General features: G+C 35.7%; 2 protein-coding genes across 2 annotated transcripts in view; one reads left to right on the top strand and one right to left on the bottom strand.

Annotated features, from left to right (window-relative positions):
* LOC110100318 (HD domain-containing protein 2 homolog) overlaps positions 1 to 5,290 on the bottom strand; it is a gene marked incomplete in the record, with an annotated part of 29,308 nt that extends 24,018 nt beyond the window's left edge. The window contains 4 exon segments of the mRNA XM_020827762.2: positions 2,755 to 2,865; positions 4,593 to 4,630; positions 4,758 to 4,882; positions 4,943 to 5,290. Of these exon segments, the coding sequence (XP_020683421.1) occupies positions 2,755 to 2,865; positions 4,593 to 4,630; positions 4,758 to 4,882; positions 4,943 to 5,248 (580 nt within the window).
* Positions 5,291 to 8,676: 3,386 nt separating this feature from the next.
* On the top strand, positions 8,677 to 22,418 carry LOC110100301 ((DL)-glycerol-3-phosphatase 2). Its single transcript, XM_020827742.2, has 6 exons — positions 8,677 to 8,909; positions 8,992 to 9,216; positions 15,708 to 15,768; positions 19,349 to 19,496; positions 19,786 to 19,862; positions 22,042 to 22,418. The coding sequence occupies exons 1-6, from the start codon at positions 8,693 to 8,695 to the stop codon at positions 22,169 to 22,171; spliced, it is 858 nt and encodes a 285-aa protein (XP_020683401.2). The 5' UTR covers positions 8,677 to 8,692; the 3' UTR covers positions 22,172 to 22,418.
* The last annotated feature ends 541 nt before the right edge of the window (positions 22,419 to 22,959 follow it).

Genomic DNA, 22,959 nt, shown 5'->3' with positions numbered 1-22,959 from the left:
TTCCCAAAGATCTTTTCTAAAAAAAACGAGATCTTTGGCTTATTGAAATGATCCAGATCCAACAGCCTAAGCGGGCGCTAAAATCTTTCTTGTGGATAGGACCTGAATCTGGGGGGAAAGTCTTTGTGTGCAACCTGATAGGCTGATAGGCTATGTAGAGCTGAAGTTAGGTATTTCCACAAGCTTAACTACAGCAAACGAAGTGTGTGTCAATCAATTGAACACCTTCTAGGTAATTCAAGAGAATAGAGGTAGATCACACAAGGGTTATCAGTATTGAGTATCAACAACCCCTTCTTGGGATGAAATTTGATCCCCAACAATGGTCCCCTATCGTCCATAGCAAGCAATTAATAGCAAGGATTTATTTGGCATGGCATTGTATTCTTTCTATAAGACCATTATTTGTTTCATCATCTAAGAAGTTAGAGCTCCAGGGAAAATATGTGGCAAATAGAGCTTGATTTGTTGCTTCTTAAGATATATGTTACACTTCCTTTAGTTGCATTTGGTTTACTATTATCTTGCAAGCTTATAACTTATAAGCATATAATCTTCTTGTGTGTCTTTTGTGTTCAAGAAATATAGGGTCCCCTATATCCCTTATCTACATCAACTACCAAAGCTTCACACACATGAGATTGACTGACCCTTGCAGCCCACTCTACTAGCATGCCTGTGAATGGGAGAGCTCCACCAAAAATGAAAGTTTTTAGCGAACAATAAAAGTACATCTTGTTGTCTACACCTAAACCCATTGAAATAATAATATTACAATACCTATTATCCATTGCCTTTCTTCGTTCGTTGTCCATCACTAACAAACATTTATATAAACAACTTTATTAATTTTTTAAGCATCAAAGGATTAAAAGTTGCCAGTTATTACCAAATTGGTTTAGTCATTTGATTCTTTAATCTGCAAATAATTTATGGGGCTGTTTGGTTTGAAATAAAGTGTGTAAAGTAAACTTTTTATCATGTTTTGAAAACATTGATGTTTTGTTGGAAGAAAAAGGAGCACAGAGTAAAATAAAAGGAATATAGTGTAAAGCATTTTAGTTCTTTTTTTGGTAAAGTAAACTTGCATAATTTTGAGCGAAAATCATTTTCACCACAAGCAACCTCTTGCCATCGGCCACCACCACCACCGGCCACCACTGTCACCGCCGCCGGCAGGCCCCACACACCTATGACCAACGGCAACCACCTCCAATCATCATCGCCACCTACCGTCAGCCACCACTGTTGCTCGTCGCCGGCCAGCCCAGCCAACAACCCGCCACCAATCACCACTGCTGACAACCCGCCGCCAAACCCCCCAAATGGCAAGCTCCCATCGGCTAGCCACTACTGGACACCGACCATCACCACCAATGGTTGTCAACCACCAATTATCAATGCCTTCATCGTTGGCAACCACCAATTATCAATGCCCATCGGCTAACCACATTGCATTTTAAATTAATTAGATGAAGACTTCTTTATGGCATAAACGTGTAAGCAAATAATGCATTAGAATTGCAAAAAGCAAAATTTAGTAAGATATACTAAAATGTTTTTCAAAAAGTTGACAGTAATATTGAGTTTCTAAATAGACATATATGCAAGCACGATAACTTAAAGAAATTGATTAAATAACTCGAGAACCTTAGCCAAGAGAACCATAATGCGACTTATTCGTTTGATAGGTTTGAAAAGCAAGTTTGTAAGTATTGTTTGTCAAAAAAAATCATGGTGTCTAGATCAAAATTTTAGCATTTAGATTTTCATTGGTTTTCTTTACAACTATTTGATCCATGACCGAGTTCATGTAAAGCTGCCATGGATCTGACTGGATTTGATTTAATACAATCAGAATATTGTATTAATGATTGAATTCTGGACTTCTTTGGAGGAATGACAGGTTAAGGTAAAAAAGACTGTTGAACAAGACATTAAGCCCTAAGGACATATTGTCGAGCCAGAAGTTAACCAAACAAAAAAGACCCTAAATGAGGATGTCCAAGCAAATTTCGAATGGCATAGACAACCAAAGAGGATTTGTGCATATTTGTGTTTGAGCTAATTTACATAGCTAAAACATAATTTCTATGTATTTACATATCTAACACCCAAACTTTGACATTTAAATCTTTAAATCACATCAAAATTATAACTAGTATTAACTTTTCTAAAATGAAAAACACTTTTTCATTCATATGTTTTGATGTGATGGAGAAAGCAGCATATTGTATTATTAAAAATCAAAATTTAGGAGCTTGATATTTCAATATATAAAAAAATGTGTGGCATGCATGTAAATCCCCCCCCCCCCCCACCAAAAAAAAAGAATGTGGGGCAATTAAAGGAAAATATCATTTTAAACTATCAAGCTATAAATACATTTCAATAAAATGTATAAAAGCTAACTTTAACTTTTAGCCTCGCAAGTGCAGAATATGAAACTCTTAAGGGCTAATTTTGTAATCCTAGAATGCAAGAATTTCATTGCACAAATAATGTGAGTATTAACTACTAACTACACATTAGATGTCTAACAATCACATTGCTCTATGCAAACAAAATTTTTATCATTTACAAAACGATGTTGTTATAAGAGTAAACTACATAAAATACATGTGGCATGCAGCATCCAACTCCTATTCACCAAACAAGTAGCTAATAGCCACAATTCTCACTATATATATATATATATATTAATCTACCTCTAACAGTAGGAATACCATAAGCATAATTTATATTATAATCTACCTCTAGATCCTCCTCCAAGTAAGTTGCACATATGATTTATTGCTTCTCTCTCTCTTCGACTCTTCTCATCTTTTGGAACACCATCTGATGGGGTGATATCACCAACAATAGCTGAAGGACAATTTTGTAAGGGGAACTGAGCAGAATTGTGGCTCAAAAGTGCAAAAATAAAAGTAGAAAACTTATGCAAAATGTTATGTTGCCTCACCAATAACTTCAAGAAAATCTTAACGCATTGGCACCAAGAGGGAAACAAAGCTTAATAATACTATGAAATTTTGTATTTAACCCAAACTTTTGATGCTAACTAAACGTACCAACGCATTAACACTTAATTTTTGCCATGGTTATGGTACTGTAGCATTACTCAAAAGTTAAAACTTATTATTTTACATGGTTCCTTCTTTACATTTCATCAATAGTCTACTTGAAAATGGAAGAACCTCTAAAATAAGATGATGAAGCAAAAAATTTCTATTTATGCTGTTTACAACCAAGCACATTTCAAACTACAATTGACTACTCATAATCCAATATTGCTTAGTCATACACTTTGAAGAGATATCATGTCCAAGAATATAACAATCTAACACTTCCTGCAAACATTTTCCATTTTTTTTACAAATACCTAAACCTTGGTAATTTTTTATCAAAATCATTTGCCCAACTTGAAAAGACTATATTTTTTTAGGCTAAAGCTTGCGAGAAAAGAGTAATAAATTTGAAAAAGAAATAGGAGAAGCGGATTTCATAAGCCTGATCACATATAACATGACATGGAGTATAAGCTAGATTGACCATTCATTCAAATGTAAGAACATCATATGTTAAACTAATTCGCAATTAATATTAAATCATCAAGTGTCACACATATCATCCACTAATTTCAAGACACAGAAACACGTTAACATGGGCTGAAGATAATGATTAACTCAAAAAATGTTGTTCAAATATGTTTTGACATGAATGTTTGAAAATAGTTCGAGTTGATTTCTATGAATGAGTTACATCGAATTAAGTTTCAATAATATTTGTTTGTTTTGCATGAACATACAACTTGTGACATTAATTTCAATGTTTGTTTGGCAGGAGTGAGTATCAATTTCAACAATCATCTCATTAATTTTATATTGATATATTACTTTTATGAATAAAAGTAGTATTCTAATACGTCTTTCTTTTAGTTTACATAATCTTATTATTACTTGATGCTAATGGTAAAATGAAGATGACTTTCAACTTGTAGTAAGTGAAACTCACTTCTGAATTTTATAAAAATGAGCTGAGGAAAAAGAACTATATGTATATTAACTCAATTCCAAACACTTTAGTGTTTTGGTTAATTAGGATTTAATTCAACCATAATTTGGTAAATCTTGTAAACCAATATTTAGTAAATTTCCGAATCCTGAAAACCTATTTGGCATACTAGTTGTTAAATATGGTTAAAACCTAGTAATTGTTTAGCAAATATTTTGAAGATTTAGGATTTAAATGAATAATAAAAAAATGCACAACTAGGATAAAATGGAGTTGATCTCTTAAATCCCACTTCCCCCGAGTTTTGCTAAATGTGGGATTTAGCATAAAATTGTAGGAAAATGGGATTTAATAAAGTAATTAAATTTTAGTGGCTTAAATAACTATTTAGCAATATTCAGCCTATATCTTGGCTAAATTTTGGCTAAATCTTACAACCAAATAGCGCTTTTAGGGTGAAACAATTTGAACCAAAATGAAAATCATCCCTTATGCCTTATTATATGAGTTTCCATAAAAGAAACTATATAAATAACAAAGAACGCCCCTTAGCAAATAACCAAGAAGCAGGCATTCACCTTCTGCGATGTCGTGCACCAAGGCCATCTTAATACACCTAAAAAGATTTTAAAAAGGTTAAAAAAACATCATAAGAGTGAGCTCCAATCCGCTATAGCAGCTCTATTACTCGTGCAAAACGATTTTTTTTCCACGGAAATGGGAAACCTAATTCAGACGCTCACCTATCCCGATCAATATCGGGGCTATAGTCGGCTATTAAAGCCATCACGCTCATTCTGTACATGTGGTCCGCCACTGATTCCGGCTCCCGAACTCCCTTCCTCACCCATCCAGCCCTCTTTGTCGTCTGCAATCAGATCAAGTAAGCTACTAAATGTGAGAGAAAGCGCGCGCTCAAAGACGATACCTTAAGGCGGTGGCAGAGTGAGAGGAAGCCGATGGCAGAGGAAGCAGAAGCCTCGGAGGAGGAGGAGGAGGAGGAAGCGGCCGCATCGGTAGCTGCGGAGGACGAAGGAGCGCCATGGGTGGCGGCGGAGGACGAAGCGGCGGCATCTGGGATGGCGGCGGACTGAGCGGCGCTGGATGAAAGGGAAGCCATCCGAACCGTTCTTTTGGTGACCCAACGAAAGGGCACAATGCCGCTACAGTGAGAGCAGAGAACTGAAGGAAGAAGATACGATTTTCTCCACAGCGCTCGGCTGGAAACATCCATACTTAACAGTGGCACTCACCTCGATCGTCCCTTCCTAAATTTTATTTATATCACATTTAAGCCCTCTTTCATGCTGCTTATAAATTAATAAATATAAATTATGATAAATGGATTAAAATGATTCATTGATTGCTTATGAAAGATCAAAATAGTCTATAATATATTAAATTATTATTTTGATTTCTCAAATCTTTAAGAATTAATCAAAATAGTCTTACATTGGGACTATTTTGATCCATTATAAAGAGCTGAGTGAGCAAAATGATATATTTAATATAGTTGAGGACTATTTTAATCTTTCATAAATAATTAACGGACAATTTTAATTATTTTCTCTAAAAATTATAGGACCTACCAATTTTCCCGCTCTCACTCATTCTCTCTCCTTTGTGCTTACGATACCATAAGCTCAATTGGATAGTTTGTTATGATGATAACAAGTATGAGAGTGATATTGCTTATGATTCAATTAAGCTTTTTATATAACTTTCATGCATTGTCTAAAATAAGTCTTCAAATATGCTAATCAATCATCACAACAAGTTTAAATCATTGAGAAGAGTTGTGTGGTGCATGAACACATAGTTTATGACTTAGATTTTTATTTTTCTTTAATTTGTGAACAAAAGTATTACTACATTATCCCACTCATGCTAAACAATATTGAACACTTTAAGGTAAGCTCAACAACTTCAAAATTTTATGTGTGTATATCTTAAATTATACAGACTTGCATTATAATGCAACTCACATATTTAAGGTGCCTGCGTTAAAAGAATTTATTACGTGCGGTCATCGGACCATCCGGAGGCTAATCAGGATGTGTCACGTCACTTGATACACAGAAGTATATAGTAAATTGGTGATGTGGCACTTCCTCATTGGCCTCCATACGGCATCCAGTGGTCGTACGTAATAATTTCACTTACATTAAATACCTAATAGGAGCAAATATAGACTAAGAATAAACTAATAATGATCTCGTGTTTAAAATCACAATTTCAAGTCCTTACAATGGATAGTTCATTTACTAGCTAGTTGAACTTTTTAGAAGGATTTTGGTAACCAATTAAAATCTTATTATGCCTTTTTGTCTCTCTCGTCTCTTCTACAAGTAAGACTTGGTCTGTAGTTATTGGAGTTATCTTAAGTGTTCTTAAATATTATATAAAAAGAACTTGGCAATTATTACTTTCAAAATTAATTGAACTTAAAGCGTTGATATAGTTTTATTTGTTTTAATTTTAAGCATTTTATTTTTTTAGGTTTTTTTATTATTTACGTTCTTATTATTTTCTTGGTTTTATTTTCTGATTTTTAAGTAGGGGTAGGATTGTAATTTGTAGCTTCTTTAGTCCTTAACTATTTATAAATACCTATTGTTCATGTGAGAGAGGAACAATTATTACGTCCTCCGACCGGATGCAGAGGAACATCCGGTTGTAGGCAAAATCCTGCCTATACCGAGGTGTACCCAGTTTTTCCAAAAAAAACTCGGTACACCTCGGTATAGGCGGGATTTTGCCTACAACCGGATGTTCCTCTGCATCCTTACATCGGACCAAATAAAAGTTCGTGAGAGAGGGGAGTTTGTTCATTGTATTTCAGATTTAGAAATCTCAGAGAGAAGGAAAATATCTTTTTTCTTGGGTTGGATTTCTGATTTCCCGTAAAAAAGAAAAAAGAGGAGTGAGGGTTTGTATTGGAATCTCAGGGGTCATTTGGTATCGGATTTGCACCTGGATTTAAGCAAGATTTAACATAAATCCAGCCAAACAGTTTTCGTAGGTCATCTAAATCCGACGTCTACATAAATCTGGGATTTACGGCGTAAATCCGAGTAAATCTAACTCCCATCAAAATTAGATTTACGGATTTACACACTCGAATTAGAGGTAGAGAAAAAATAGAAAAACCTGAATAAAAAAATCTTACAGAGAACTAAATATAAATAGGGAATATTACAACACAAGAATGGAGGAGGTTCGGAGAAGAGATTTAGAGAACTTGCAATAAGAAATCGAGAAAGATAAGGGGAAACCGAAAGCACGATAACGCCAAGATTTCAGAAGGCCCAGGGACTCCAGCCATCAAGGCACTTGCGTGTGAAGAGAAAGACATAAAGTAGAAAAATCAAACTATATGTATATGTTATAATACATGGGGTCATGTGATGCGGGGGGGGGGGGTATGCGGGTCAACCAAGCTGTTGGGTTAACCCGAACTCTACATGAACTATAAACTGGTCCAAATTTTGGACCCAAACCCAACCCATTTCTTTATCGGGTTGATATGAACTTAGATTTTTTTGGGTTGGTTTTGGATCCGATTTTCAGGTCAGGCTTCTATTTGACACCCCTGATAGCCAGGGCATTTAAGCTATAGGATTTGGTTGCTTATTAGGCTCTTAAGCTCATTATATGTGGTTAAATACTTTTAGATCATGCAAAGGGAGTTATGTTGTAAGACTGATCACAATTCTTTTAAGTTCAGGTTCTTTTTTATTTTAGTTTTTTTTTTTTTTTTTTTTTTTTCAATTCTTTTTTTTTTTTGTACTCAAGTCATAGTAGTTTTGATATGATTATGTAGATCTTGAGTAGTATATATGAATTTTTAGAAAATGAATACAAATGTATATTAATGTTTTGAATTATAGAATTTATTTTCCACTAGCCAACGTAAGGTTGCCAACTTCAAGTAGTCAAATTCACCCTTAAGGTGGCTAACTTCACCCTTCAGGTTGCCTACTTTAGGTGGCCAAATTTAACTTTAAGGTAGATGATTTTAGGTGGCTGAATTCGCCATTCAAGTGGCCAAAGTTACACTTAAGGTTGACAACTTTAGGTAGCTGAATTCACCATTTAGGTGGTCAATCGTGCAACCAAATTCACCCCTAAGGAGGCCGATTTTTCCCTTCAACTAACTAATTTCAAGTGAGCGAGTTTAATTAGTTTGTTGACAACATCATTCGAAGAGTCTTGCCCATTAAGACTCGAGCTCAATAAGATACTATTCATATGTATTATCTCATGAATTTAATTAGCTGCACGGCCCGCACCATCTAAGCCGCATGATATATTTTTCAAGTCATATTAATTTGATATAGTGTTTTCTGTAACACCCAAAAATTATATAATTAAATAATCAAAGGGCCATTTTAAATGGAGAGCCAAAAAGCGAGTCAATCCTGTATACTTAGTTTTATTCTATCAAATCTTGAATTTTCTCTTTCTAGATTTTTTTTCTTTACATATTTCTCCTTTTTTCTCATTCTTTTTATTCTCTAAAATCTAATGCATCAATGAAAAAATTTGAATCCAATAAATCATACAATGAGTCATAGGAAGTCAAAAATAAAATTTCAATTTATATGATAAAATATTGTGAGATAATTTTTTAATTAGAAATATTTAATTGGTCGAATTCAATCAGCCAGTAAAACATATGGGCTTCCGACTGGCTGGAGGGTCTAGCTGTCTCCGCGCATTTCCTCACTCTCCGGTCTCCGCCAAGGTATCCGCGTGTCGTCTTTCCCGCTTTTCCCTCCACATAGAACGTCCGAGATCTGCAGATCTGCCAATGGCGAAGGATGAGGCGGCGATGGCTTCTGGAAAACCTGGAATCACCCATGTCATCTTTGACATGGATGGCCTCTTACTCGGTAAGTCTTCCGCGCCCTCTCTAATCACACCGAGTACAGGTACCAGTAGGGTTCTCTTATTCTCTCATCATCATCATTGCAGATACGGAGCCATTCTACACCGTGGTTCAAGAGAAGATCCTGGAGAGGTTCGGCAAGACTTTCGATTGGTCCCTCAAGGCCAAAATGATGGGCAAGAAGGCAATCGAGTCCGCCCGAATCTTCGTCGAGGAGTGCGGACTCACAGGCATTCTAACCCCTGAAGCTTTTCTTGAGGAAAGGGAAGGCATGCTTCAGGAGCTATTCCCAACCTGCCAGCTCTTGCCGGGTCAGTCATTGTAGCTTATGGCCTATTGTTTTAACAGTATCTTGATGCGTCCTTTATTATTTGAGGCCGTAGAACTATCTTGTGCTGTATGAGGCATTTTGTTTACAGATTATAGTTGCATATGTTAAATATATATGCTGGTTTTAGTTGGTTATGTAAATCTCTATTCTTAACCGGAGATAATCTGTATGCCTATATGAGATTACGAGGCACCACTAAGTGACCGAAAGGAATGTAAGTTGCCGCTTGATTCCTTTTGCTACTCCATTTTAAACCTTTGTCTACAAAGTTTGAAATTCATTAATATCTTACATGATCAGTCCTTAAGTTATTCGCCTTCATCCAGACACGATTAACTTATTAAAAAGGTAAGTTGCATAATGTATTTGCTATCTGAAATGCTGCCATACCAAATACTAAAATGTGGCAGCTTGAAGCATATGAAGTTGGATGGTTGCACATGCAGGGAGACAAAACTCATTCTCGCTATATTCCTTTTTTATTTAAGAGGAATTGTGCAATTTTAGTTTCATTAGAAGGCTAAAGAAGTTCTTGATTAGAACTTCCGGACAAAACAGAGAAAGACAAATGGATATAACATGAATGAAGTAATATTTCTTATTATTAGAAAATGTTTTACATAGACTACTATATATAGAAATTGAGATACAAGAGTGTAGCCAATCTTGGATTGGCCGTACAATTCTTTAACAGCTATATGCTGACATGGACAGGTGCTTTAACATGCTCCCTCAAACTAATCAGTCCGGTGGACGGATGGTTAGTTTGGCTCTTAAGATGGCGAACCGAGAGATGGACAGAGGCTTTGTGAGGATGTCCGCGATTTGCTCATTGGTGTTGAGATGATGAACTTGAATGACGCCTGCTTGATGTGACCACTGATGAAGTGGTAATCGATCTCGATATGTTTCGTTCGAGCATGAAACATGGGATTGTTGGCGAGGGCAATGGCGGAGGTGTTGTCGCAGAAGATTGGTGTTGGATGATGTTGTGGTATGCAAAGTTCATTGGCTAGGCATCGTAACCATAATACTTTGGATGTAGCCGAGGGTAAGGAGCGATACTCAGATTCTGTGGATGACTTAGCTACGGTGGTCTGTTTCTTGACAGACCATGAAATAAGATTGTTACCCAGATAAGTGCATAATCTGGAGATCGATTTTCGATCCATGGCATCAGACGCCCAGTCGGCGTCGATGTAGGTGCAGAGCCGAAGGCTGCCGGTTGTGAGTGGAAGCCCATAATTGATCGTTCCCTTAATGTACCTGAGCAAGCGTTTAAGAGCGCGGTAGTCGGAATTCCTTGGCTGATGCATTCGCTGACAAATCATGTTTGTGGCGAATGAGATGTCGGGCCTCGTGAGGGATAGATATTGCAAGGAACCTGCTAGTCGGCGAAACAGTTGAGGATATGAGAAGAACGTATCGTCGTTGCTGTGGTTAATGTTTTTGACGCCAAGCGGAGTGGGATACGGCTTGCAGGTGGAAAAGCCTGAAGAGTTGAGAATCTCTTGAGCATAATGACTCTGACTTAAGAAGTATCCTGCTTTTGTTTTGGAAATTTGGATTCCAAGAAACAGAGAGGCTTCACCCAGCTGTTTTATGCGGAACTTTGTATGTAATTGCCGAAGAAATGACTGAATTTGAGAGTTATCATTTCCGGTGATTAGGATGTCATCTACATAAACGAGAATGAAAATATGAGTATGATTATGAGTAAAAATGAGAAGAGAAGGATCAGCTTTACTAAATTTGAAACCGAGAGTTTGTAAGGCATTGGTGAATTGTTGGAACCACTGGCGAGGCGATTGTTTGAGACCATAGATGGATCGTTGCAAACGATACACATGACGTGGGTATTGCTTATCTATGAATCCAGTCGGCTGCCGCATGTATACTTCTTCGTGGAGATCGCCATGTAAGAAGGCGTTGGATACGTCCAATTGAGTAATATTCCAGTTATTATGGAGAGCAACAACGAGAAGCATGCGAATCGTGACCATTTTGGCCACCGGGCTGAAAGTTTCGGTATAATTGATACCATATTCTTGTGAGCAACCGAGTGCAACCAATCGAGCTACCTGGCCGTCAGGTTGTAATTTCTTCTTAAAGGTCCATTTGCAGCCAATTATTGGTTGATTCGGCGGAGGTGGCACCAACGTCCGAGTTTGTTGCTGTTGCAATGCATGAAATTCAGAGAGCATAGCATCACGCCAGTGAGCTTGTGTACTGGCCTGGGCATAGGAAATCGGCGTAGGATCGGACGCAGTGATAGCCGAGAGATCAAAGAATTTCTTGGGTTTAGAGATACCGTCTTTGAGACGAGTTTGCATAGGATGTCTAGTAGTTTGAAGAGGTAAAGTGCCGTTGGTTGAAGATGGGATAGAAGGGCATTCAGAGACAGTATGATCATGAATTTGAGAATCAGAAACGGGCACAGTTACTGGATGTGTGATGATGGAGGGCAATTTAGTTGAAGACAGAGAATTGGTAGAGGATGAATGAGAAATGGATGAGGTAGGAACAAGTAGCAACGGGGAGGGATTTGTTTGAGAATTTTCTGACGAACAGGAGGTAATGTTGGTTTTGAAAGGAATCTGATCTTCAGCAAACACAACGTGACGTGAAATGTGCATACGATTGGTGGATAATTCAAGACATCTATAGCCTTTGTGTTGAGATGAGTACCCAAGAAATAGACATTCTTGGGATCTAGGAGAGAGTTTGTTAGAGGCTTGAGGCTTGAGCCAGGGAAAACACAAGCACCCGAAGGTGCGGAGATGTGTGTAGGTGGCAGGTTTGTTGTGAAGTTTATGGAAGGGAATTTGATTAGAAATCGCAGAGGAGGGTAGTCTGTTAATTAAATAGTTGGCGGTTGAAATAGCTTCCGCCCAAAAAGATTGAGGTAAATGGGCAGTGTGAAGAAATGTTCGAGTGAGGTCAAGAAGGTGACGGTGCTTGCGTTCCGCAAGCCCGTTCTGCTCAGGAGTATACGGGCAGCTTACTTGGTGCGTGATGCCATGTGTAGAGCAGTATAACTGAAAGTCACGGTTGATAAACTCCCCGCCTCCATCTGAACGAAAAACTTGAATGTTGCTGTTAAAATTGTTTTTAATCAAATTGTGAAGATGTTGGAATTTATGAAATGTTTCGTTCTTATTACGCATTAAGTAGAGCCAAGAAAATCTAGTAAAGTCGTCGATGAAGACAACATAGTATTTATATCCATTGAGAGATGTCTGCGGAGAGGGTCCCCAGACATCCGAATGGATTAACTGGAAAGGTTTGGTGCACTGAGAAATACTAGGTAAAAAAGGCAGTTTATGGCTTTTAGCCACTTTACAGGAAATACAAGTAAGTAAAGAATCGGATGAGCTCCTGAGTTCGGGAATCTGTTTGCCCAGAGCATGAAGTATCCGGTCATTTGGGTGTCCCAGCCTTGCGTTCCACATAGAGGTGAGATTGCTGTTAGCTTTGAAGGCAGAGACAGAGTTCGTCGGCTTATGTGTAGTTTTGATGAGGTAGAGACCATTGTGAGCTGGACCTCGGAGAAGAAGTTGATTGTCCTTGCGATCCTTAATAGAGAAACCATGAGCGTCAAAACAAATAGTAATGTCATTGGTTAGTCTAAAGATAGATAATAAATTGTGAGAGACAGAGGGCACATGTAAAATGTTTTGAAGATGTAGCTTACGCATCGAGTCCGGTAAAGGCAATATGCCTTGTCCCGAATTCTAAATGTGTAGACTGTTACCGTTGGCAATGGAGACTGAATCATGTCCATTGTAGGGAGTGGATTGAGAAAGATTCGTAAGATCGGCGGTTAAATGTGACGAGGCCCCAGAGTCCAAGACCCAATCCGTGTGGTTTGCCTGTTGCTGTTGAGCCGTGAATGCCCTGGAATTTGTTGTAGTTGGGGCGTAGTTTATATTGCATCGGTGCCAACAGTTTAGCGCCAAGTGCTCTGTTTTACCACAGATTTGGCAAATGGGTCTCTGTCCTTGATTTGAACTCTGTGAATTTGCGGTGGATTGCGGTGTTTGTCGTGTGTTTGTGTTCCGTCCGTGATTCTTGTTGAATCTTCCTCTGTTGTAATTGTTTCGGTTGGACATAAGAGCCACCGAATCTGTCTGATGGAGAGTTTCTTTAGCTTGTTCTTGGCGGAGATTGATCTCCTTGCTGCATAAAAGAGAATAAAGAACATCTAAACTAATTGGATTTAGAGATGTTCGAATGGATGTCTTGAACGCATTGTACTGAGATGGAAGTCCGTTTAAGATGTATAGGACAACATCCTCGGTATCAATCGTGGATCCGGCGGCAGCAATGCTATCTACAAGAATCTTGATCTGTGCCAAGTACTGTTGCATGGAGCTATCTTTCATTTGTATTTGATGCAGCTCGTTCTTGAGCTGGATCACGCGAGATCGATTCGTCGGTTGAAGTCGTTTCTCGAGAGTGAACCAGACCTCATGAGAGGATTTCAGGTTGATGACGTATGGTAAAATGGAAGCGGAGATAGTGTAAAAGAGAGCGGATGAGAGGTTTTGATCGATGATCTTCCATTGCTTGTGCTCGGTAATGGAGCTTTCTGGTGGACAGACTTCTTGCCCGGAGAGATAATCGGAGAAGCCATTTGCAGAGAAATTTTGATGAATCTGCAGTCTCCATATTGCGTAATTCTCGCTGGTGAGAGAAATGGGAACCAAGCTTTTAAGATTCGAGATGAGAAATTTCAGTTGAGGTGGAATGATGAAGACGGCGGAAGGAGCAGCGGAGGATGTATTGGAGCGAATCGAGACCTCTGATCCTTGATCTGCCATGAGGATTCGTTGCTGCAGAGCTTTCTTGCTCTGATACCATAAAGAAGTTCTTGATTAGAACTTCCGGACAAAACAGAGAAAGACAAATGGATGTAACATGAATGAAGTAATATTTCTTATTATTAGAAAATGTTTTACATAGACTACTATATATAGAAACTGAGATACAAGAGTGTAGCCAATCTGGGATTGGCCGTACAATTCTTTAACAGCTATATGCTGACATGGACAGGTGCTTTAACAGGCTACAAGTTTATGTATCACAAGAAATTATAATTAATCGAAATAAAAGGTCATGTCTTTGAGTATGTGTAATGATATGTCTTTCAATAATCACTTGTGCAATATTGTAAATGTGCAACATAATTGAATTAAATGAGAAGACAATAATTTGAATGTTGGTTTGATGTTGATCTTACAGAAAAATGTATAGGACATAGAAGTAATGACACGTCTTTTATGCTACACAAGATTACATGAATTGGATAATGGGAAGAGTCAAGTCACCATACGCCCCAGCTTCTGTGAGGAATCATATTGAGCACCCGATTGATGTTCAAGTAGCAAGTTTTAATGAGACTCTTAAGTAGGCTTTCCCTGATGTATATCTGTAATTGCAATGAATTATTATTTTAAGATTTTTAGGATGAGACCAAAAATTTATATTAAATGAAAAAAAAAGCAACCTATATGTTTATTTGCACTTTTGTAAAAGCATGAGGCCCAAATGCTGTTGAACTTGTTTCAAATTAAGTGACTAGCTCTTTCTATTATTTGGTGCTAATTTTGGTATATCATCTCATTTACATCCTAAATCTAACTTTTATATTCAGAGTATTGGTTGGGCTTGCTTTCGTTTGGTTTAGATCAGTCATGTCTTAATACTCTACAAGTTTTCTGTCGGATCAAAGCAACCCAACCAAACTTTTGTCCATTTTTTAATCCATTGTGTTAGAATGCTTGGATAATATAGGGAACTTACAACTTTAGATCCATCAACACGAATCTTTTAGCTAGAATCTGATGCTGAAAATATCATCATTGGAATATTCAGTTTACAAAGGTTGGATTGGGTAATGGTTCATTAAGTGGGCCAGCTTTGAGTTTAGATGTTTTGGCCCATTTATTGAGTAGGTCATTGACATTCAAAGCATGATTGCGCCATTTTATATGAACAAATCAGGGAAATTGAGTTATTAATGGAAACAAATATTTTAGTTTGATCCTTGGTATTAAATAAGATCATTAAAACTTTTAGAGACCATGGAATTTTATGAGAAACAAATTCTATGCATAAAAAAAAACATACTCAGCATTTCTGTTTATTGAGTGCTCTTCTGTTTCTGAATCTTACTCTTTGCTTTTTAAATAATTTTCCCCACACAGAAAAGAAAAATTTTGACTAGTGCTGTTAAAATTTGGGAGTTGGGAACACACGCTTAACAAACGAAGTGATATGAATTGCAACAGAATAGAATAGATTTTGCACTGCAGAATCTGCTTTAGTTAGTGGAATTGTCGCTTTACTTTGTGCTTCCCATTTTGAAGTGGGAAAACACCCTATTTTCTTCGTTTTATGCATTGTCCTTTGAAATACTATTTACTTGTTATCAATTTGTATTCTGACGTTAAACCCTTGTTCTTGTAGGAGTCAAGCGCTTGATCAGCCATCTGCATGCGAACCAGATACCCATGTGTGTTGCAACAGGGTAACTATTTGAGGTTAATGTCTCTAATGTTTTAAAAGACTACTTAGATTTCACGTTTTCTACCATTTTTATAAACTGGAAGGGAACAATTTATCATCTTCAACTCTTTTTTCCATAGTCTTGTAGGGTTCATAGTCTAGCCAGTAATGCACGGCAATCATACGAAGGTAACTGTGAATTTTCATTCATTATGATGTTTTATTAAAATGCCTAGTGTCAGTTGGCTTTGAAGCCAATTACACCCTGCCTCTTAACCTAGAGGGAACCTTCGACCAATGGCTTAATGCAATGAATGCGCTTTTCTTGGCATTTGGGAATATTAATACTTTATTATTTGATATCGTTTATTTGAAATAATACGTGGTGTTTGAAATTGGCTCTATCTACATTTTGTGGTATTCTTGTCTAATGATGATATGCTGAATTTCCAGGCTTTGAATAATCATTAGCAATAGTTGACCTTTCACCCAAATAGTTTTCTACAATGCTAAACATTTGGTAGACAATTTAACTGATTAAATATGATTTGCTAAGCATATTAAATGTAAATGTCACTTTTGTTATTTGAAATCATTGTTTAAGAAGATTTAAAGCGTTGGAAGACTGCATTAAAAATACATGGTTTCATCATCTCGGAACGGGAGATTGATTTTTGGTTTGTGATAACACTTTTCAGGCAATTAAGTTTTTTTCATCCAGATGGCTTTTTAAAACGTTAAAAGGCTTTTAAAGATTAATCCCTAAGGGTGATCACAGGGATAAATTGTGCTTAACTATTTGACAGAAAAAGATTAATTTAGGATAAAAGTTAAGTTAGGAGTGTGTTTCGGACTATTGTTGAAGTCAATTCCAGATTATTTGAAGAATTGCCTAAACTTGCTGCCATGAGATAACTTTAACCAAAATAACTAAATTAATTCCACCAGTCAACTTTTACAGTGGTGTTTGGAACCCAGCCTTCTTGTTTTTTTGCCAAAGAATATGATCGGGTTCCTGAGCCAAAGTGGATTTGTACTATTTGATGATGATTTATGGCTAATTGAGCTTAAAAAAACTATAAACTTTTCTAGTAGCCATGGTCCTCGTGGATACATTTTTTTTCTTACAGCCTTGATCTTATCTTATGGTATAAGTGTTGTAGCATGGATCTCCATGGCGGTCTCAAGTTTATGGTTTTGTATTTTGTAAACAGTTTGATGCATGGATCTCAAGAATGGACTTGAGGTAGCAATTTTGCTTAGAGGATAGTAATCAATGACAACGCTATGGCTCTGTTTTGTATAGCAGGAATGATATTAAGTGATGAGAAAGTGAGATGTATAAAATAAGTTAAGAGAAAGGATATTTAAAAACTTTGATCAAGTTAGATGTAAAAGTGAGATGTAGTAGGATCTTAGTTCATGATTATAATGAAGAGAAGAAAAGAAAATTGAGAAACTATTTTCTGAGGAGTTCTAAGCATTTATTAAAGAAGAAAATGAACTGAATCGTAAAGCATGCTGCATTACTAATCAAAATAATTGAAATTGTTGTTTCAAAGAATTGCATAGAGTTAAAACTTTTAAGCCATGTGCTCTAACTTCTAAGCTTTGGAGAGTTGTGACATTTGTTGGAGCAGTTTGATTAACTAATATTTTCATTTAATGCCAAGACTAAGGCTCTGTTTGGTAATGCTTTCTTTTGTTTGAATGTGTTTTTGAGGGCATCATAATGAGAAAAAACTTAGCTACACAAAAGCCAAAATAGCTTTATAAGGATTATAAGTGGGCTGATATTCTAAAATAAGTGTTTTTTTTTAATGAGAAAAATCCTTCGATTGACTCCCTAAGATTGTAGAAAAGTTAATTTCTTTTAGTTTTTCAATTAATTGATGTGCTAATAATTAATTAGCATATTAAATTAGTTTTACATGAAATTTATAGCAACTTTTGGCCTTTTAAACAACTAATATTACTATCACAATAGTTTGTAACAAACAACTTAAATTCTTAGAACACTACAGCTAGCAATTTCAACAGGTATTTTACCAAACAATTGTTCACTTCATACAACAAAGCACACAACAACATAAAATAATATAATACAAAAAATGACAATGTTGTCAACATAGATTTTCATGATTTTGATAATTATAGCTAATCAAATTTAAGAGTCATATAACAAAGTTCTTAAAGAGGATAATTAAAATGGAGGCCTAAAAAAATTACAGTTATACAATAGAATCAATTAGATTTTAGACCAGAATAATCTACAACGAAGGCCTTTTTTAATGTTAAGGTGATGAAAGGAAGCATAAAAAGTATAATTAAAATACTTGAGGGTTGTTTGGTTTGAAGTAAACGAGTATAAAGTATTTCAAATGCATGGGGTTTAAAAATCTTAGTGTTTAGTTTGAAATGTAGAGTAAAATTTTCAAGTATTTGGATTTCACCATCTAGTTTAATTTTGGTGTATTTGAAAATCAAGTTGGTCGATTTTCAAATACATTGTAAATTCTCGATCATTACCGTCTCCTGCTGCTGCTATCGGTCACTAGTTGTCGCTTGTCGCCACCCTCCGACCACTGTTGACGTTGCTACAACAACTGCCGACCATTGTCCCCGGTGCTGTCGGCTGCCTTTACTGTTGTTTACCACCATCTACTGCAGTTTACCATTGCTACCACTTGCTTTTGGTCGCCACGCCACCGCTACCGACAACCACAACAATCATTGGGCTTTACACTATATTTATATACTTCAAGCCAAATAAAATAAAATATTCACTTGCATTTATTTTGCACTCATCCAAACAAATCAAAATATGTCAAATACATTGTATTTATTTTACCTTTTTCAACGAAATTGCCCCTTAATCATACTTTTTTTTCCTTGAAATGTCATTTAATTGAGTACCATGAGAATGGATTTTGAGGGCATTAAGGAGTAAAAATATCAAAGATTTATTTAAGTTATTCATGATATATTTGATGGAGTAATAGCTAGCACTAAAACACAACCAAAGAGTTTTTAGGCCTAGATGGATTTACATCAAAGATTAATTTTAAGTTTATTTATTTTATCGATTATGAAGATGCTTAAAAGGTAGATTCCTAAGTGAGATACTTTGGCATTTGCTATTTGCTAATGATACAATTTTGATAACTAAGAGTTATTTTGAACTTAAAGCTACAAAAATGGAGAATTTTTTGGAGATTTCAAAATTAGAGGAACAAATATTGAGTAAATTCAATTTTATTGGATAAATAATAGATAATTTTTAAGGGCAACATGAAGGCCAAGTGATATATATGTGATTGTTTGTACATCTCTAACAAAGATACAAAGAATGTGTATATAGTTGAGGACATGACTTATAGAATTAAAAATAAAGAATTATTTCCATAGTATTATTCCATTAGAGAATTCTGAAGAAGTATTCTAGAAATAGGGTTAATCTCAATGAATTTTATTTGATTGAATCCCAGGGAGATGGAATCACATAAATATTAACTGTAGAAGATTAATTTTATATCCGCATATCTTAAAAAACTTAAGAATGCAATGAAAATGTGTTGCAAAAATTTTCTGGCTCTAAACAGGTCTTACAAACGGCATTTTGACCTCAAAACACAAAGGCATGGTGAAATTTTCTCTGCAATGCATCATATTGTTATGGGTGATGATCCAGATGTGAAGCAAGGCAAACCATCTCCTGATATTTTTCTCGTCGCTGCGAACAGATTTGAGGTATCACTCCTCTCATTTACACTGAATAAATATACTTCTCTTTTTATGCGCGATCTGTGCACTGCACCTACCTAAGCAGCCTTTCCTATAAACCCTAATTTATTCGGGATCTTTATCAAAAAATGTGTAAGGCTCTACCATCTTTTGCTCGTGGAATGACATCTACTATAAACTACTGGTTCAGAAAATCGGAATTGCAAGCAAATTTATTTTTTCTCTGATGGTGTTAATTTTCCTAGTATTCATTAAGAAACTTCTAATCCGCTATGTCAAAACTTGTTTTGTTTAGACGCGGGTTGATCCAGCTGAGGTTTTGGTATTTGAAGATGCACCGGCTGGCGTTGCTGCTGCTAAGAATGCAGGAATGTGAGTAACTATATGAAAAACGCTTTTGACTCAATATTTCACATCATTTCTCCATCATACAGCCGTTAATTTTTCTAATTTGTTACTCATGATACAATTGATGTTTACAATATTAAAGATAAGGATATTTGATTGATTGTTTTATTTTAGAACTTGTAGGTGCATCTATAAACTTAAACCCCACCACCTTCCACCACAATGTGGCATGGACAAGAATTTTACATTGAAATTGGGATATTTCTTAATTAAAAATAAAAACATAAAGACGCCTAATATGCTAATTCCTTTGTTGTCATGGATTTAGTCTTGTTGGAAGTGACTGGAATAGTATACATTGTTTGAGGCGGTCATTTATTTTATCCCAATTTTAATTAAAAATTGTTTGAAAATATTAGAAAAGATCTTTCTTTATTAGATTTAAATGAGAATTTGACTTTTAAAAGAACAAAATGGAGAAAAAAGATTCATGTAGCCGATCCCACGTAGTGGGACAAAGGCTTGATGTTATTGTTGCTGTTTAATTAAAAGTTGTGTTGGTTGAAATGAGTTGCTTAAGTGGCTTAATTGGCCAAATCAAGTCATCCAAGCACATTTAAGGGAATAAATAGGTTCCTAATTACTCTACATTTTTGTGAATTTATCCAAAATTCTGTGAATTAAAATGATTTGTTTCAATAATTTACAAAAGAAATAAATCAAATAAATAATGGACGAAGAAAGATGAATCCGTTAAGTTTACCCAATTTTGGACTGGGCGTAGTGCAGTTTCATCTTTTCCATTAAGATAATTTACTTGCACTCCTCTTTTATGCTGTCTTTGCTTGACATCCTCTCCAAATTTCTTAGCCATGTTGTTGGCCTACTACAGCCTTTGCAAGCATTCCGTCGCCTATTAAAACATTACTCTTCTGTTTTTATTTTTATTTTTTTAATTTTTAATTTTATTATTATTATTATTATTATTTTAAACATTCCTCATCTGGCTTATGCAAGGATGAGGAAAAAACAAAGGACACTCACTCTAAAAATACCCACACACACGCTCTCTTTAGCAGCTACTCTGTAAGCTTCAATCCTCTTCTTTCCTCTCCTTGTTTGGTAGCGAAAGCCTCAGCGCTTATTGGTATTGATCTTTAGATTCAACTGGGAACTGAAGATCCTTCATCATAGTTGAACTTGGATTTGGTCGGGAATTCAAATTCCTCCACATTAGTTGGCCATTAGATTAGTTTAGAGTTCAAAATGATGTATTGTAGGGTTGGAAATAAAAGGCCTTGATTTCCTTAATAGATTGTGATAGTGTTAGAAGAAGAAATAGTTAACTTAGTGGGAACTGGAAAAAACAAACAAACTTAAGAGAGAAACTATCAAGGGAAAGCCATTTTAAAAAGAGAGTGAGGGATTAGCAGAAGTGCATGAGAGAGAGAGAGAGAGCTTGTTAGAATTTTAGTAGAGGAAAATAGAGGTGATCTATATGGAATTGGAGAGAAATCATAAAAAAAGAGACTTAGGTTGCAGGAATCAACAAGAGAGATAAATGAGAATAGGATACGAGAGAGAGAGAGTCTTGAAGAGAGAACTGAGTAAAGGCTCTTTATGGAGAATAATCTAATAATTCGATATATAATAATAAGTCTTAAGGTCTATTTATAGATAAAAATGATCTATAAAAATTAAAAAATAACTATCCCCTAAAGAAATTAAGAAAACTTCATCCCATTATAGATAAACTTGAAACAATAAAATTAAAATAATTACAAATACATCAATTAATAAAAAAATAGTAATCAATATTTCCTTTGATGTTAACCCTTATGTCTTGATCATAAGTTCACCATCCAGATGCTCGTTAATTAGATTGAGATGGACAAACCTCAATTATGCTGCTGATAGGGATGTAAAAACTCCACTTGTAAAAAAATCTATAGAAAATTTGGTGGTTCGAAAGTGCATCCATATGGAATTAAGGCTTCATTTGGGATGACTTTATTACTACTTCATAAAGCAGTATTTTAGTACAAAAATTTAAAAAGCTGCTTTAAGAAGCAGAAAGAAAATTGTCCCAAACGAAGCCTAAATCTTCAACATTGAGTTTTCTTAATAAATTCTTAAGAATTTCTAAAGCTATTTAGCCTTGAGATTTGTTATTCAATAACATCTGGCTGTTTTCAAAAACCAGGTCTGTAGTAATGGTTCCAGATCCCCGGTTGGATGCTTCACATCATAAAAAAGCTGACCAAGTTCTTACATCACTGTTGGATTTCGATCCAGGGCAATGGGCATTGCCTCCATTTCCTGATGAGATATAAATTAAAAGGTTCCTGCAATGCTTATGAGCTGACATTACGGTACACCCTCTGTGCACTGAGAATTTCCTGTATTCTTTGGTTACAAATTTGCAACTCAGCTTTCGCATTCATGTTTTTTAAAAGCCTCAAGAGGCAATCTTCTATTGTTTCACATGGAAAATATGTGAAGGTGCTAATTTTTTCCATATTCGGAAATTTTCACTGTTGCATTTAATATTAAAACAGCGAGGACATTATAATAAGATAATTAAGTGTTTAATATGGAAAAATAAATCTTATTTAAAATTTTCTTCTTGTGTGATACTTCTTTTAGATCAATACCATTAAATTGTTGATATATTTGGAGCAGATTAATCAACTAATACCCTTAGATGAATGCCAGAAACTTCCTGCTTAAGCACATTATTATATAAAAGAATTGCTAATTGTGGAAGCCAATTCCTTTCTCAACATAAGTGTTCGGATAGTTAGAGGCTCTTTACAGTTTGTTATGATGCTTTAGATTCAAATAAATTTGAACTTTATTTGTTGTGAATTTTGTCCTCCGCAAGTTTTTTAAAAAGGAATTGTTTTAGTTCTGCTTGCCCGAAGAAGAGAAATAATGTCTGGATATTTTTGAAGAATAAAATAGAGGAAAGTAATGTCTGTAACTTCTTTACTATTAGGATTAATAAAATGCAATAGCATCAGCTCTCTACAGCAGTTTTTTTACCCTCGTGTAAGGCTTTCTAACTGTTCTTAAAGCAGCTTTCTAGTACAAAAATTAAATTTTTGTACTAAAAAATTGT

The sequence above is a fragment of the Dendrobium catenatum genome, unplaced genomic scaffold (assembly GCF_001605985.2).
Source record: "Dendrobium catenatum unplaced genomic scaffold, ASM160598v2 fragScaff_scaffold_1220, whole genome shotgun sequence".
NCBI lineage: Eukaryota > Viridiplantae > Streptophyta > Magnoliopsida > Asparagales > Orchidaceae > Dendrobium > Dendrobium catenatum.
The sequence above is the reverse complement of the archived record's forward strand: the minus strand, read 5'-3'. Positions and strand labels throughout refer to the sequence as shown.

Excerpts from the sequence above, each read along its gene's own strand:
- LOC110100301 (XM_020827742.2), top strand. The coding sequence starts at position 8,693 with ATGGGCTTCCGACTGGCTGGAGGGTCTAGCTGTCTCCGCGCATTTCCT. Across the intron at positions 9,217-15,707 it reads AACCTGCCAGCTCTTGCCGG|GAGTCAAGCGCTTGATCAGC; the intron begins GTCAGTCATTGT and ends TTGTTCTTGTAG. Across the intron at positions 15,769-19,348 it reads CCCATGTGTGTTGCAACAGG|GTCTTACAAACGGCATTTTG; the intron begins GTAACTATTTGA and ends GGCTCTAAACAG.